Source organism: Camelus ferus, chromosome 20 (assembly GCF_009834535.1).
Source record: "Camelus ferus isolate YT-003-E chromosome 20, BCGSAC_Cfer_1.0, whole genome shotgun sequence".
Taxonomy (NCBI): domain Eukaryota; kingdom Metazoa; phylum Chordata; class Mammalia; order Artiodactyla; family Camelidae; genus Camelus; species Camelus ferus.
The window spans coordinates 37,739,447-37,755,571 of NC_045715.1; the positions used below are offsets into that span (position 1 = coordinate 37,739,447).

The 16,125-nt window shown below is 44.5% G+C and overlaps 1 protein-coding gene across 1 annotated transcript in view; it reads right to left on the minus strand.

Annotated features, from left to right (window-relative positions):
• DST (dystonin) overlaps nt 1-16,125 on the minus strand; it is a 436,433-nt gene that overhangs the window by 12,299 nt on the left and 408,009 nt on the right. Inside the window, 10 exon segments of the mRNA XM_032463323.1 lie at nt 144-298; nt 1,614-1,776; nt 2,560-2,723; nt 4,546-4,675; nt 6,104-6,292; nt 7,161-7,304; nt 9,910-10,038; nt 10,577-10,771; nt 14,158-14,317; nt 15,862-16,031. Of these exon segments, the coding sequence (XP_032319214.1) occupies nt 144-298; nt 1,614-1,776; nt 2,560-2,723; nt 4,546-4,675; nt 6,104-6,292; nt 7,161-7,304; nt 9,910-10,038; nt 10,577-10,771; nt 14,158-14,317; nt 15,862-16,031 (1,599 nt within the window).

Here is a 16,125-nt window from a genome sequence, read left to right on the forward strand (position 1 = left end):
TTCCCTTTAACATGACTTCGTGGGAGCCTGAAAACCTCGACATAGCAACTCAATAGGGACACCAAACAACTGCACGAATGGGGCGCGATGTTTGGGCAGGACACGCTGTCACCGTTGAAACGTGGTAGAAAGGGAATTGGTACCTCATCTTCAATTTTGTCGGCATCCGTGATGGGTTTGTAGGCATCCTTATTCGGGTGAAGAGCGGCTACAAACTCGTAGTAGTCGATGTACCCATCGCCATCGCGGTCAAAGATGTCTGCGACCGCGCTCATCTCCAGACGGCTGGTCGGGAACTCTGACATTTTCCAAACGACAGGAAGCAGTGTCACTGACATGTACAATTATAAGATATTCAAAGAATAACGGTAATAATTTGCTATAGGCACACATCGTCGGGGGATCCCCCACATCTATTTAATGAAGACGTCCATCACCTTATACAGTTCTCTTTCACTCTCTTTTGTGAGTGCAGATATTTAAATTCTAATCTCTCAGCAAAGTTCAGTTATACAAGACAGTGCTGTCAACCACAGTCGCCATGTTATATGTTAGATCCTCAGACCTTATTCATCTTAGAGCTAAAAATCTGCACCTTTTTACCAGACTCTCCCTCATTTCCCCACCTTCCAGCCCCTGGCAACCATTTTTCTACTTTCTGTGAGTTTGGCTTCTTGTTGACATTCCACGTACAAGTGATAACTAACATATTTTCTCAGCAAAGGTCATCCCAGAGCCCCACTGAAAGGTAAGATCTACTTACAATAAAATTTGAAAAGAGATTTTAAGTTTAGAAAAAGAGAAAGTAGCATTAACTTGTTACTTCTAACCCAAGACATTCTTGATTGTACATTTCAATCCTAGTGTGGTCAGTTATGTTACTAGGATGATCAAATAAATTAAAGTCCTTAAAAACTGAAACCCTGATTTACATCATACAAATACAACCACACTATCTATATATATGTGGCCTCAATTTATCTTGAATTACTATGAATTAGGGTGAATCTTATGAAACTGCTCTTTTTCTAGGCAAAGAACTATTTAATGTTAGCAAATTTCATGCGGGTCAACTACCACTTTATTCAGGGACTAGTTGTATGGAATTGACTTTAAGAATGGCTTCCAGTAACATCTGCCAGAGAAATCACAGACACGGCGAAACTGTTACACAAGATGACGACACAACCTTAAGAATTTTTCTAGCATTTTCATTTCCTACTGGTGACAATGCTAGATCAGAATGTGAACTAGAATGAAGACGAAAGAGTCTGACTTGCATTTACTGATTCTCCATTTTATGTCAGGCAACACCACCTAAGAGTTAAGCGTTATTAGCCTCATGCCACCACAGGAGGACACAGCTCCAGAGGAGAGGAGTTGATCTGTGGTTACACAATTACTAAGCGTGCCTGACTCCAAAGCCGTGAATTTTAACCAAGGACCCCCCCCCCCAACCGCCCCTGCTTTTTTTTTTGGAGGGTAGCGACTTCATCGCCAAGTTTAAAGAGGATGCTGCATTGGTAACACAAGTTTACTGGCTCCACAGTTTTAAACTGGGCTCGTTTTCCTTACAGATTACATCAGTCACGGCCACCTCTCTCGGGACTTACTTGAGGAAAGAATTCCGTCAATAAATTCTTGTCGGGTTATTTTCCCATCCTGATCTTTGTCGATCCTCCTGAAAAAGTCCATCACTCGGGACTTCTTGTGATTCATCCATCGCATGTACTTTTTGCGCCAGATATCAAAGTCAAAGTTTGCAAATTCCCTCAGCTGCAAAGGAAAAAAGGCATTTTGGCCGAGTTAGCGTGATGCGCAGATTACATCTCGTACAACGCGAGTAAAGTTAGGTTTAATGATCCTCCAGATAACATATGCACCATTCCTTCAACGAGACGTATGATCTTGCAGAGGGGACCTGAAGGTTTTTTTCCTGTAAAGTATTACTTTGTTACTCTCTCTGTTTTTTCTTTACAAAGAGGGAAGACCAAGAAAACTCCTTGAACAGTTAAACTGAAATTTGACGATGCTGAGGTCACAAAGGTATGGCCCAAGGTGACACCAGCACTGGGTCCCTGGGGGGCTGGCCCAGCTCAACATCACCATTTAAGGCCTCGCTCTCTCTACCCCCAGCCACTCTCAACTCCCCTACTTCTAAAAACCTACCAATTCCAGAATCAGAGACTCTATACCTCAGGTCACAAAATATTCACGATGAAAAGATTTGCATTATAAATGATCATAGTTGCCAGGCGATGCTGCCAGCAGACGTATGTCAAGCCAGACTTTCTCCTAAGGAGTTAGTTTCTGTTTTATGTTAAAACATATTTGCGTTTTACTTCGATTCCCTCAATCCAGGTCCCACAGATCAGTTTTATTCCCCCCTACAAAAACATACACACTCGTTGCATTAATTTTAGAAGCCAGATATGCACTCAGACAGCAAAGAGTTCGCTTAGCTATTATCAGAAACATTGAAAAATCAAGATGCGGGCAGTGCGTTATGGCGGGCGAGGGCAAGGGACAACCCGGGGGCAGATGTCTGAGTTCCCGAACCTCCTCCAGTCTGTCCAGGGCGTCGTTTAGCTTCCTCCTCCTCTCCAGGGCCAGCAGCCAGACTTGCTGCCACTTGCTCACCAGGAGGTTGACCCGGGGGTTCTTGGTTTCGATTTGCGTCTGGGACCCAGAGGGATACAGGCTGGAAGCTGGGAAGCGTTTTCCTGTGAAAACAGAGCTTTAGTTATTAGCACGGAAAAGTGTCCATGGTTCTGAAACACATGAAGGCGTGACTTTCAGTGTTCCTAGTTAAGGCTGCACCAGCTTCATTGCTGGGGTGACAAGCAGAAACCCCCTAATTTAGATGACGCACGATGTCAGGGTCCAAACGTATTTTTACTTAACAAGGTTCACACGCGGCTCAGAGACAGTAGAGAAGAAATGTATTTTGACAGGAGCCTGGAATGCTCTCTCAATAAATTTAGGCTTAAAACGTTTTCTAGCCTAAAATGTGTGCTGTTTTAATGACAAAGATGTACCCCAGGATCTTCCTCTCCGCCACCACCAGGGCGATGCAAGGTCGGTGAGAATCAGTCCCAGCAAATCCAGCTGCACTTCTTGGAGAATGAGGCTGGGAGGAGGGCAGGTGGGGGCAGGGGGCACCGGGTGTTCGCTGGAGTCGGAGCAAGAAACGCTACAAATTTCCCATCAACCATGGAAGTGCACGTTTCAGATTCCAGCCCTCTTCCAAGTCCATTTTCCACCAAGATTGTGCGTTTCTTGTGCACGTTCCCACACCCTAATTTACCGCCTTACTAAAGTTTCCTCCGTCTTTCTGGCTGTTATTCACAAATGTGCGTAACTTCACAGAGCAATTTATCTCAGTGCATTTTCCTCGTCTGACTAAATGATGAGATGTGACCTAGAAAAATAAACTAACTGGCCTAAGGTTATGTAGGAAGTTAGGGTCCATGTGGAGATTTACCCAGAACTCCTAACTCCCAGGGGACTATGTAAAAATATTAATAGCTAATATTTATTGAGTGTTTAACCATATTCCAGGAAGTATGCTAAGGACTTGAGACACATTAGCTCATTTAGTCTTCGCCACAGTCCAATGAGGGTTTATAGTTCTCCTTTATAGATGAGGAAATTAAGGCTCAGGGAGGATTTAGGTGACGTGTCCATGGTTGTGTTTCCCAATGGGTGAGTGGTGGGAACAGCCAAGAGGTCAGAGTTCGTAACCATGGTTACCTCGCCTCCTGGTGCAATCACAACTATGACAGATCCAGGATGGTTTTTCACTAAGGTACCATTCAGAAATACACAAAGCGGTGTAAATTGTGCTTGTTTTAAATCTTATCCAGGCTAGCTAGGATCGCACGGAATGTCATTTCGTGGGGCCAAGGTAGCCCGAGAAGTAAGTAAACAGAGCCTGATGTCATGGGAACACGACCGAAATCTATTCAGATTTCTTTATCGCTATATATTTATTTATCACTCATGAACAGTTAGGTCATGACCTTTATCCAGGTCACGGTCATCTCTGTTCCACTCCACTTTAAGGTTATTTCTATCACAGAAGCAAAAGGGGACAGTTTAGAGCGGGTGATGAGTCCCGATCTTGTTACCTGTCTAATTCCTTCCGGCTAATCTGAAAGAGACACCTCGAGCAAACCAAGTTACATATAGAGACCTAGATTTATCTTTTTATTTTTAAATAAGTGGCTATCAAACTTGAGCCCAGGGATTCTTTCAAGAAAACCTCATAGGGAACTCCTGGAGAATCACCGATTGCTCCAAAATTTCAAACACTAACTCAAAACAAAAGGAAACTAACTTCCTTGCTTAACCATCTTCATTTTATTTTTATTTATTTATTTATTGGTGGGGGGGGGTTAATGCGATTTATTTGTGTATTTATTTTTGAATGGAAGTACTGGGGATTGAACCCAGGACCTTGTGCGTGCTAAGCACGCGCCCTACCATGGAGCTCTCCCCTCCTCGTTAACCACCTTCATTTTAAAGAAACTGGCCATTGCTTACTTCCTGCTCGCCCCTTGTCCAGGACAGGGATGTGGGACTGCAAGGCGGAAGGGTCTGCCGCCCGCCTCTTGTAGGTCTTGGTGACTTTATCCACGTCAGGCTGTTTCCTGGTCATTTCCTCCATGAAGGCCTGAAAGGAAAGACACGGGGTCAGTCAGATGCCGCTACACCAGAGGAAAGCATCTCTAGAAATGCACTAAAAACAAGAGGATAAAAGGACTGCACTGTCATTTCTGAATAAAAGAATAAAACAGCATGTTTCATCTAGAGGGGAAAAAAACCCTAACCACCATCATACAGCCTGTACTCATTTCTGAAGACCGCAGAAGGTGTCAGGTGGCCAGGAGCATTAACAGAGCGATTTGCTCTAGTCTGAAGACCACTCACGGGGTGCAGCTGGTGGGCGTACCACCACCTGTCTGTGCACCAGCCAGGACCGAGCTTCCAGGCTCTCCCCGAAGCACCTCGGAGTGAGCGTCTGTCTGCAAAGGGGCAAGTCAGCGGGGGTGTCCCTAGGAGTTTCCTGTGGCACAGCTCACCCACGTGTCTGAAATGTTCACGACGGCGTTGACAGACGGGGACATCCAGCATCCACTTAAATGTGGATACACCTTCAGTGTTCCTGTCCATACAGACGCTCTGCCCAGGAGCGTCAATGCCATTCAGGTTAATTAACTTATCTTGCCCTGGATCTCACTTCCCGAGGCTTACTATCACGGTTGACTGGGTACCGGTGTGTCTAGAACACATGGCCAAGGCGGTGGCTTAGGTGACAAGTGATGGGGAAAGGAGGAGGGGGACACATGTGAGAAGTGAAGTAACACATGGCTGGAACGCCCGTTCCCTTGGAGGATGCTGATCACTCTCACGTATCGGGTGACAGAGAACACGGCCCAGACCCTCCGGGGCCGTCACGGGCACCCGTAACTTACACTTTAATTACAACGCGACAGCAGCGCTAACTGCTTTGCCAACCAAGCTGACGCTTAATGGTTCTCCCTGTAAATGCATAGTAAACAAACTAACAAGCAGACAGGTAAGTCAGGGTGACGCCCATCATTTCAGAGTTGAAAACAGGTAGGACACATAAGAGAAGTCTTTTTTTTTCTTTTTTTTTGGAGCAAGACAACATGTCCCCTTGAACATGGGATGTATCTGAACTGCTCACGGTCCTCTCGGGAGATGTTAGCAGCAGAGCACAGAAGATGCAAACAAGGGACGGTAAGCGAGGGAGGGCGAGGGCACCGAGAGAGCAGAAATGAAAGTCATGGAACCGAGGGGGAAGAGGCAGCGAAAAGCAGGAGGTGGGCTGGGAGCCCCTGAGACCCGGGCCCGGCTCCACGGGTGCCAGAAGGGAGGAGTGAGGGCCAGTCACACAGGGACAGGAGACACTGTTGAGACCAGGAGACAGAGGAGAGGTGGTTCAGGGCGGTGGTGGGACCAGAAACGCAGAGGAAGGAGTGGAGGAGCAGGTCTGTGGCTGAGAAGGGAAGATGCGCAGAGCCGTCTTCTGAGAAGACGGGGTCTGGGGAGCTGGGGGCGGACGACGGCTGCCCACCTGGTGCTCGGCGATGAGGGCCTTCACCTCCTCCATCTCCTGCGGGATGGGCTCCTTGTCCTTCTCACTCAGGGTCGTCTCTGCCCACTGCAGCCAGGCCAGCAGGGCTTCCAGCAGCTCCTGTTTGGCGATGAGCCCGGCCAGCGCGCTGGCCAACCTCTGCTGGTGCTGCTTCGCCCAGGCCAACACCTGGTGGGGAGACAGAAACTTCTATGAGTGTCTTCCATCTTAACCGATGTAAAGGACACACAATTGAAATGTCACCTGGGGTCGACCCTGGCTAGACGCACAATTCCAGTCTTTCTATTTTTTTTTTCCAAATTGAAGTATAGTTGGTTTACAATGTCGTTAATTCCTGGTGTACATACAGCATAGCGATTCAATTAGACAACATGTATGTAAATATTCCTTTTCAGATTCCTTTTCATTACAAGCCATTACAAGGTACTGAATACAGTTCCCTGTGCTCTACAGTAGGACCCTGTTGTTTAATTCCCATCAGTAGTACTAAGGACCAGCCTGTGGAGGATACAGGAGCCCCCTGCGATGCTAGGAGGTGGGAAGGGGTCACCCTTGGGAGCTTAGAGATGCCCTTTGCCTTCCAGTTTAAGTTCAGATAATGCATCCCCTGAAGGATCAAGGATGGTCACTCCATGTAGCAAGGAGCGGAAATAAAAATAGCTAAGATCTCAGATACAGGATGAATTCACCTATATGTGCAATTCATTCCATGAGCATATGCTGCTCTGAGAAACCTACTCAACGGACACGACAGGGAAGTGGGACAGACATTTTGAAAGGGAGCCAAATGCTGGCCTTTTCTTGTTTCAGGGACATAGCTGCAAAACGCCTTTAACTTTTTAAAGCAAAGGGGATTGCAGAGACAGGGGATGCATATTGGAACAGTCTCGTGAGGAACATTTCCCTCTCCAGGGGCCTCCTGTTACTCCAAGGCCATAAATGCATCGTTAACTGCTCAAGATTCCATGCCCCGCCCCCCCATGCCCATGACTCTCAAAGCCAGTGCCGCTGGAAAGATGGCCCGGGACACACTGACCTCCTCGAACCTGGCCCGGATGATGGTCATCCAGTGCTTGATGGTGGTGATGGAGTCCGGGTGGCAGAGGGCCAGGAGAGCGTCCCCCATGCTGGTGGCTTTATTGAGGGCAGCTCGCTTCTCCTCCAGTCTCTTCATGAATTCCTACAGCAGAAACAAAGACATAACTCAGCTGTGGGCACGGGCTGAAAACCAAACGCCGGTGACGTCCAACTGGACTGCTAGAGTTCAATCAACACACATGAGCTTCGATCGGTTTATTCCCAGCTGGAAAGCATCCTGTAAGTGAGGAATTCAGGGAGGAAAAGGGACAAAAATTGCATAAAGTGCCTTCTCACAGGATTTCAAAACACAAGTGTAGGATAATCTCTCTGTCACGTACCTCCTAGTCTGGCTCTTTGCACAGATGAAATGATTTGTTTACACACACAGCTGCTAGGTGCTCTGGTCCTCAAGATCCCAAGACTGTGTCTTATTCAATTTTGCATAATAAATGCTTTTTAACTGTTTCTTTCTGCATCTTTGCTGTTGCAGGGTCCAGGTTCAATGCCTCCGCTTACATGACCTACTTTAAAAAATCTTCTCATTCTTCCCAATAGAGGCCCCCGTTAAGTGAAAGAATAAAAAAACAACTAATAGGGAGATTGGAAACCAGAGGTTGATACCAGCTGTGCTTCGCCAAAGGCCAGCTGACCCCATCGTGCACTGATCACTCCCACACCAGGAGCCTGCATCCCTGCCGGAGCTCTGGGGACTGGGTACCAACATCCCCCTGCATCCCGGCCTCTTCCAGGATGAGTGCTGCCTCCGTGGTTTGTGCTCGCGTGGGAAAGAGCGCCATTGTTGCAAACTGGATTATTCTGAGACGTCTCTAGTCTTGTGACTAAGAAACTAAATATTCTGGTTTCCTTCTGCTGGTGAATATGTGAAGGGAGGCAGAGGACATGAAGAAGCACGCATGATGCTACTGCAAAATGTGATGATTACAAAGAAGCCCTTCCTATAACTGCGGGTAATTCTACGCTATTTAAAAACATTTAGAGATAAGTGGTTGTTAAAACTCCTATCCCTGCTCTGGATACCTGCCCCCTGCTATTTCTGGGGGGTTCCTGGCCCTGCTGGGAGGGTGCTGATACCACAGGTGGGCTCTGTTCTGTAGGGCACACGCGCAACCCTGGGCTTCGAGGGGCCCTCGGAGACCCAAACCCAAATACGTTCATGGAACTCAGTGCTGGTGATGGTCAGCCTATGGTAACATAATACAAACCAGATTTTCAAAATACTGAACTGAGTCAAACATTTACATAAATTTGATGTAATTCTCCTACTCTTACAGTCTACCTTCAACTTTTTAAAACCTGTTTCCTCTTAAGTTACTTACTTATTTATTTTCCATTAAAACTAGTGGTCATCTATCATTCATTTTTAGAATCTCTCTTTTTTTTAAATTGGCAGCATCAATTGAACCCAGGACCTCATGCATGCTAGGCATGTGCCCTACCACTGGGCTCTACCCCCACCTCCTAGCTTCAGCTTTAAAAGGAGTACAGATCATTTGGCCCCTCCAGATAACGTTACACAAACTTGCATCCCTTTTATTAACAACAAGGCAATGAATACTCCGTTGCTACAAGTCAGGTAACCCATGGTGGAGAGAGCACGGTGACTTAAAATAAGAAGTCTTGGCAGACGATGTCATCCGTGCCACCCTGGAATTAATGACGCACGTCCAGCTTGACCTTGAAAGACAAGGTTATTCAGTGGTGTTAAACAGATCCTTTCAAGCTAGCAGGAAAAGCTGACATCAATACTACACTGAGGATTAGCATTGCAAATTCCTGACTTTGACTCTTTGACTCCCACTCTTTCCTCTGACTCTTCAAAGGTTTAAAAAAAAAAAAAATCTGTTAAGAGCTATCTGAGAGGAGGAATACAGCCCAAGTGGTAGAGAGCATGCTTAGCATGCACAAGGTCACAAGGTCCTGGGTTCAATCCCCAGTACCTCCTCTAAATAAATAAACCTAATTACCACCCCTCGCACCAAAAAAAAACAAAACTGAAAAGAGCTATCTGGACCACTCTCTTTAGGGTTTTGCTAGTTCTGTCTCGTCAGGAAAAATCTTGACCTGAAAACTCAGTGGCTAGATTTTTACTTGGTTAATTGTATCAACTTACATAACGCGCCCCCTCTTCCTTTTTTTTTTTTTTTTTTTTTACATAACCCATTTTTAATTTATACTTTATACTGTGGGTTACATCTCAAAAGAATTTAAAGTGGCTGGACTGAAAACACAATTGAAAGAGGCTTAGAAATAAAATTTGAAGACCAGTTATCAAACTACTTGCTTGTCTTGCTTACAAAGGTAACAATGATTAATTTACAATTTTAATGGTATAATTTTTATAAATGACACACTGCTTTGAAATGCACATACAAGTGCAACAAAATTGACCAGTTTTGGTCAGGAGCCAAATAACCCCCTAGAAAAATCCTAGAGATAGGAAACAGTGACTAATTTTAGAATAACTACCTTCTATAAAGAAAACATAAAAAGGCAGCTATACATACTTGTGCACAGGGGCACTGGGACACATCTACGTAAGCAAAAAAGTCCTCAAATGTACACGATCTTCCACTACTTCTCAGGAAGGAAAATGTCCACTCAGTTGATGTTTGCAATCACGAGCCCACTTTCGCTACTCTGTGTGGATTTCCCAGTTAGATCTCCCAAGCACTCATGTGACTCACTTTATGCTGATCAATGAGCGTGCGCAGAGCATCCTCATCGTCGGGGAGCGCGCCGTGGAAACGAAGTGTCTGCTCCGCTTCTGCCAGCCACTCCAGCAGGGCGTGTACCACCGAGTGAAATTCCTCTGCCTAACGGTTCACACACACCCGCCAAAAGAGATTCCCGAATATGTTTGTTAGAACGGGAGATTCTTCCTCTCAATGAAAAAAAAAAAAACGGTCTGAAATCTAAATTGGTTAATTATATGCATCGTTCCCATTAAAGAGACAAGAGATATATGGTGCTGCATTTCACAAATGTCAGAAGACATCCAATATGTCAAAAAGAAAGAAAGCCTACATGGTTACAATGAAGAATAATTCAGCATTTTAAGAATCTGATTTTAGGTGAATGGCTGTGCATCATATATTCAAGCTGAAAAAAAAATACTCAAACAGCACTTTCACGGGAAGATTAGAAAACTTCCCTCAGTGAGTTATTTAAATTCATCGTCGGGGAGGCGGGGGAGGCAACCAGGCAATGATGGGCTAAGAACTTCCTCTTCCACGACCCATGCTGGTTGAGACGGAGGTGGGGGGAGCCCCGTGGTCCTTCAGGAGAGTGGCTCCTGTTGGGATGCAGGACCCTCCTGAGCACCACCCAGCGGCCGGAACCCCAGGACTTCACCTGGCGCAGAGCTGCTTCTAGCCGAGTCTGCTTGGATACGGAGAGAGCACACACGCTCTCCCAGCGCGTGCTCAGCTCCTGCATCTGGACCCGGACCCAGGAGGAGTCGTCCCGGCTGCCCTCCATGAGCTCCCGGGCCGAGCGCTTCAGCGCCTGCACGCTGCTCGTCCGCTTCCCCAGCTCCTTCTGGAAGGCCTAGGAAGACGGTGTTTTACAAAATTAATCTGAAATCAGCCCGAAGAGCAAAACATACCCTTTGAAATACACCTGCGCACATCACATCGCGTACCGCTAAGATCTACAGTTGAATGACCCGGTTTCCACAGAACCGTCAGAAAATGAGACAAAACACGCTTACTCCTGTTAAGAGCACCATCAAGACCAGTCTCGCATCAATTTGCTCGATCTTGTAGCAGTCTCCCGAATGAACTATGTTTCAGAACGACACGCTGGATTTAAATAATGGTGGTCACCTTTCTTTTGTTTGTTGTGTCTGTTGGTTTAATTTTTAAACATTTTAAAAACTTCAGTATAATTGATTTAGTGTTGTGTTATTTTCAGGGGTACAGCAGAGTGATTCAGTTATACACACACAAACATATTTATATTCCTTTTCATATTCTTTTTCATTATAGGCTATTACAAGATATTGAATATAGCTCCCTGTGCTGTACAGTAGGACCTTGCTGTTTATCTATTTTGTATATAGTAGTGTGCATCTGCAAACCCTGAACTCCCAATTTATTCCTCCCTTCCCTTCCCCCCTGGTAATCATAAGTTTGTTTTCTATGTCTGTGAGTCTATTTCTGGTTTGCAGATAAGTTTGTGTCATTTTTTTAGATGCCACATATAAGTGATTTCATATGGTATTTTTCTTTCTCTGTTTGACTTACTTCACTTAGAATGATCATCTCCAGGTCCACCCATATTGCAGCAAATGGTATCGTTTTATTCTTTTTTATGGCTGAGTAGTATTCCTTTGTATAAATATACCACAAGTTCTTTATCCAGTCATCTGCTAATGGACACTTAGTTTTCTTCCACGTCTTGACTATTGTAAATAGTGCTGCTATGAACAGTGGGGTGCATGTATCTTTTCAAATTAGACTTCCCTCTGGATATAAGCCCAGGAGTGGGATTGCTGGATCATATGGTAAGTCTATCTTTAGTGTTTTAAGTAATCGCCATACTGTTTTCCCTAATGGCTGCATGGTCGCCCTTCTGTATTTCAGTTCCACACAAAGGTGCATCATTCTTTCTATGATTCTTTATTATGGTGTCTCAATTCTTCCTGAGTCACTAGTGTGCCTGCCCTGGGTGTGCGGGCCACCGTGCTGCTTTCTAGCTGTAAACACACCTAAGAGACTGACCAATAACTACACAGCCCTTGGAGACCCCGGCACCAGGGAAAGAGCAACTTTTTCTTCTGTAACATGCCTTCATCTTGTCTTTCACAGCACCCTGAGCACTAACCCACGATGTCAAATGTTAGAAGCTTGAATCCTTGTCTGTCACCTCGGAAGGAAAAGCTTTTTATTCTTCTCTCCCACTCAATTTTGATGAGCTTTGGTGTGCCAGGAGTTTAAAAATAGCTTCTTCTGGCCATTTCCGACCCAAGAGTCTATCTAGGCAACCAGATCTTTCACATAACCCAACTTTATAGATAAGATAAAATTAACGTATTTTTCTAAGAAATCATCACAAATGAATATGACCAGGCACGTTTCGTAGTTCTGGTTATATCTGGGGGTTTCTATTGTGATACTCGGATCATTCACAAAAGTGAGCCCGTCAAAAATAATGAAGTATAAAAATATAATAATCCAAGAACGGTGTGATGAATTCTTTGCTGATTTCATTCTGATAGTGTTAGGTGTGCCTGCAGACAGATACACACACACACACGGACAGAAAGTACAGTGTCTAACTGCTCCATCTGAGACAGGACTAGCCCACAGTTCTGAGCGGACCTGCCAGTGTGCTCTGCATACTCTAACTTTTTACTGGGCTTTCCAATTGTATTACTAATGCCGAATGATTAATCCATTTCTGTTGACCTCTCAAGACAAAAAAAAGAAAAACCTGGCACAAGTGCCTAGGGGAGTAAATATTTAGACACTGAGCTTATAAAAACAGCATTTATGTAAAAAGTAACATTACATTTTCATTACTTATTGAATGAATGCCAGGGGGGGAGAAAGTCTGTATTAATCATGCATAAAACATGTGTTCCAATATAGGCAAAGCCACATAACTGAAAGTTTTTAAAATTTTTCTAGGCCTGATCAATGTTCTTCATTTATTACTTTTATTTTCTGTTAACGTTCCGACGTCACAAACTCTCTTCTCCTATGGACATGAGATAATGGACCCAGAAAAGGGGAGATAAATGTACAAAAAGACCAACTATTTTAAAAAGAACAGGTAAGATCAAAATAACATACCCAAGGAAGTACAAAGAGACATTGTAAAACAGATTCTGTGAACTCAAAGATTATAGGGAAGCCATACATGAATTCATGAATTCAGTGCTATCAAGTGTCTGCACATAAAGCCAACTCTGAAACCACCTTTCCAGTTAGTACCAGGCCTCACGTTGTTTTCAAGGTTCTTTAAGTTGAAATACAGTGTTTGATCATAATTTAGGACCCTACACGCAGCATCAGTGGGATGTCTCAGTGTCGCCTTTGATTTGCACACGAGTAGAACACACGTATCAGTAGATGGCAGGGAAACCAGTTTTCTCGAGGTAATTAATAATCCAATAACGGCACAAACTGCTATCTCATACACGGCTACAGTTCAAGGGGCAAGGTTAACACTGGTTTTGGAAAAAATGAAGCAGCTGATCATGGCCCCCACGGATCATGTCACAAATCTGATGTTTAAGCGATGACCTGGTTCCAGGTCATGGGATGAATGATTTTAAATTATATTAATAATTATTTAAATTAATAACAAGCGATAGTAAAAATTATTTAAATGAATAAAAGATAGTAAAAATTATCTAAACGAGTAAGAAAAGGTAGTAAAACAGACAATGAAATCACTTTCCCAGCTCGGGAAAGGTGTTAGCCAGGGAAATTTAAAACCAAAGCATTTCAGTGATACCAAAGTAATCTCCCTACCTCACTTTTATTTTTAAATTTTTTATATGTTGAAATTTTAATAACAGAGCGAACATGTTTTTTAATTGAAGTATAATCAGTTACAACGTGTCAATTTCTGGTGTACAGCACAGTGTCCCCAGTCATGCATATACATACATATATTCATCTTCGTATTCTTTTTCATTAAAGGTTATTACAAGATACTGAACAGATATTTACAGTTCCCTGTGCTATACAGAAGAAATTTGTTTTTTATCTTTTTTTTATATAAAGTGGTTAACATTCCTTCCTCACTTTTAAAGCTGGCTCCCAGGTTCTGCTCAAACGTACACATATTTCCATATTAAAGACTGTTACATAGTATGGCTTATAGTCTCCCCATTTTATAAGGCTAAATTAAGTGGTTACAGCCCCCCCTACCCAGTTCAGAACAATCAAACGAGATAAAATTAAATGTCCGGATAACAATACCTTGTGATTGTCGATGAGGTTCATGACTAAGTCGATGTCCCCGTGGACAGGCTGGTCCTCGGCCAGCTGGGGTTCAACCCTGTACAGCCAGTCAATGAGGGCCTGCAGGGCGTCTGTGAATTGTCCAGAAAATAAGAGGGCCTCCTCCAGTTTGTTTTGTCTAGGGGGAAAAAAAAGAGGAAAAAAAAATCAACGTGAGCAATAAAAATGCCACCCTGTACATCAGAACACTTGAAATTCGTCTACGAAGGCTGAGCAGACCTCAAGCAGAAAAGCAGTATTTTCACTGCTGTTTCTCTGCTTTCCTCGGAAAACAACAAAACTTTCCTCAAGTTCCCTTTTCTCTTCCTTAAATACACAGCATCTGCTCCAGGACAATTCCCTCATCATCACCTCTGGAAATCACAGGCCTTTCGGTTTCTTCATAAAAATTTGCCTGTTCAATTGAAAAATCTATAATTTATGTTTTAAATTATTATAAGGGTGTATATATAGTCCCACAGATTTTCACACATGTATGTATTCGTGTGACATCATCAAGATCGGGATACAGAACAGTCTGTTGCCTCTGACGCCCCTCAGGCTGGCTCTGATGGTCACAGTCTGCTCCCACCTCTAACGCCTGCCACTCACGGACTTGTTCCTCATCACTGTGATTTTTGGTCTTTCCAAGACTGTCATACAAATTCTCATGAAATCACTTACGGGACATGGTAAAAAAGTACTGGAGAAGATTTTAAAGATTTTAAAAAACGAACACTATTAAAAAAAAACAAACAACTGCTTATAAAGCTCCCAAAACAGAGTCTCATATTCTGCTTAATCTTGATACTGATCAAAGTAATCAGACTAAGGGTCAAGGACAAGTTTGAAAACAATTAAGACAGTTGAACTTTTCTACTACTATTTTACGTTCTTAGTTGCTTAAAAAAAATTTTTTTAAAGCTTCGGCTCTTCATAGTTGCAGTGTACTGAGGACAAGGGAGACTGGGGAGAGGTGGGAGGGGTCAGACTGGTGGGACCCTGGCGTATCCCAGTCCACACCCAAGAGTAGGTCCCTAAAGGGTACAGAGCAGGGGTGGGGGTGGGGTGGGGTGGACAACAAGATTCCAGGTATATTTTAAGACGACGGGCCTGGTGGTGATGTGCAAGCGGGACTGAGGAGGGCGACAGCAGACCAGGACCCTGGTACCAGTCCAAAGGCAGGCGCTGGACTCGGGTCAGGGATGTCGGAGGCTGGGAGGAGGATGTCCTCTTCGAGTGAGCCAAGCACTTAAAAATGGATTAACAGACACACACTACTGTATATAAAATAGACAAACAACAAGGACCTACTGTAGAGCACGGGGACCTGTATTCAATTTCTTGTAATAACCTACAATGAAAAAGATCTGAAAAGAATATATATATATATATATATACGTGTATGTGTATGTATCACTGAATCACTCTGCTGCACACCTGAAACTAACACTGTAAATCAACTACACGCTGATAAAAAATAATAATGAACAGCAAAGACTTCTCGGTGTGGCCACCGTGTGCAGCATGGGGCATCGAGGATGAGTGGAAGTCCTCCAGCAAAGAAAGGAGAGAGTCTTCAAGGTCCCCACGCCTCCCGGCAAAGCACGGTGACCGTGGTGCTTGACGGGGTCTAGCAACGTGGGCGAGCGAGCAGCCCGCCGGCAGGGATGAGCGCCTCACCTTTCCACCGACTTCCCGCAGACCGTGTCCCACTTGTCCCTGAGCTCGCTCAGCATGTCGTCCAGCTTCAGGTTGTCGTCGGCTAGGGAGGTCTTCTCCTTCAGAGAACGCCCAGTCCTGTTGGTGGTGTCATAGACGGAGTGCTTGGCTCCCAGGGCTTTCTGGAACTCCTGCACATTCAACAAGAGGACAGCGTGCATTGCTACTCGGGACCGACACACAGAGAGCTCAGGGTCAGCGAAGGAGGCGTCCCTGGACACAGAA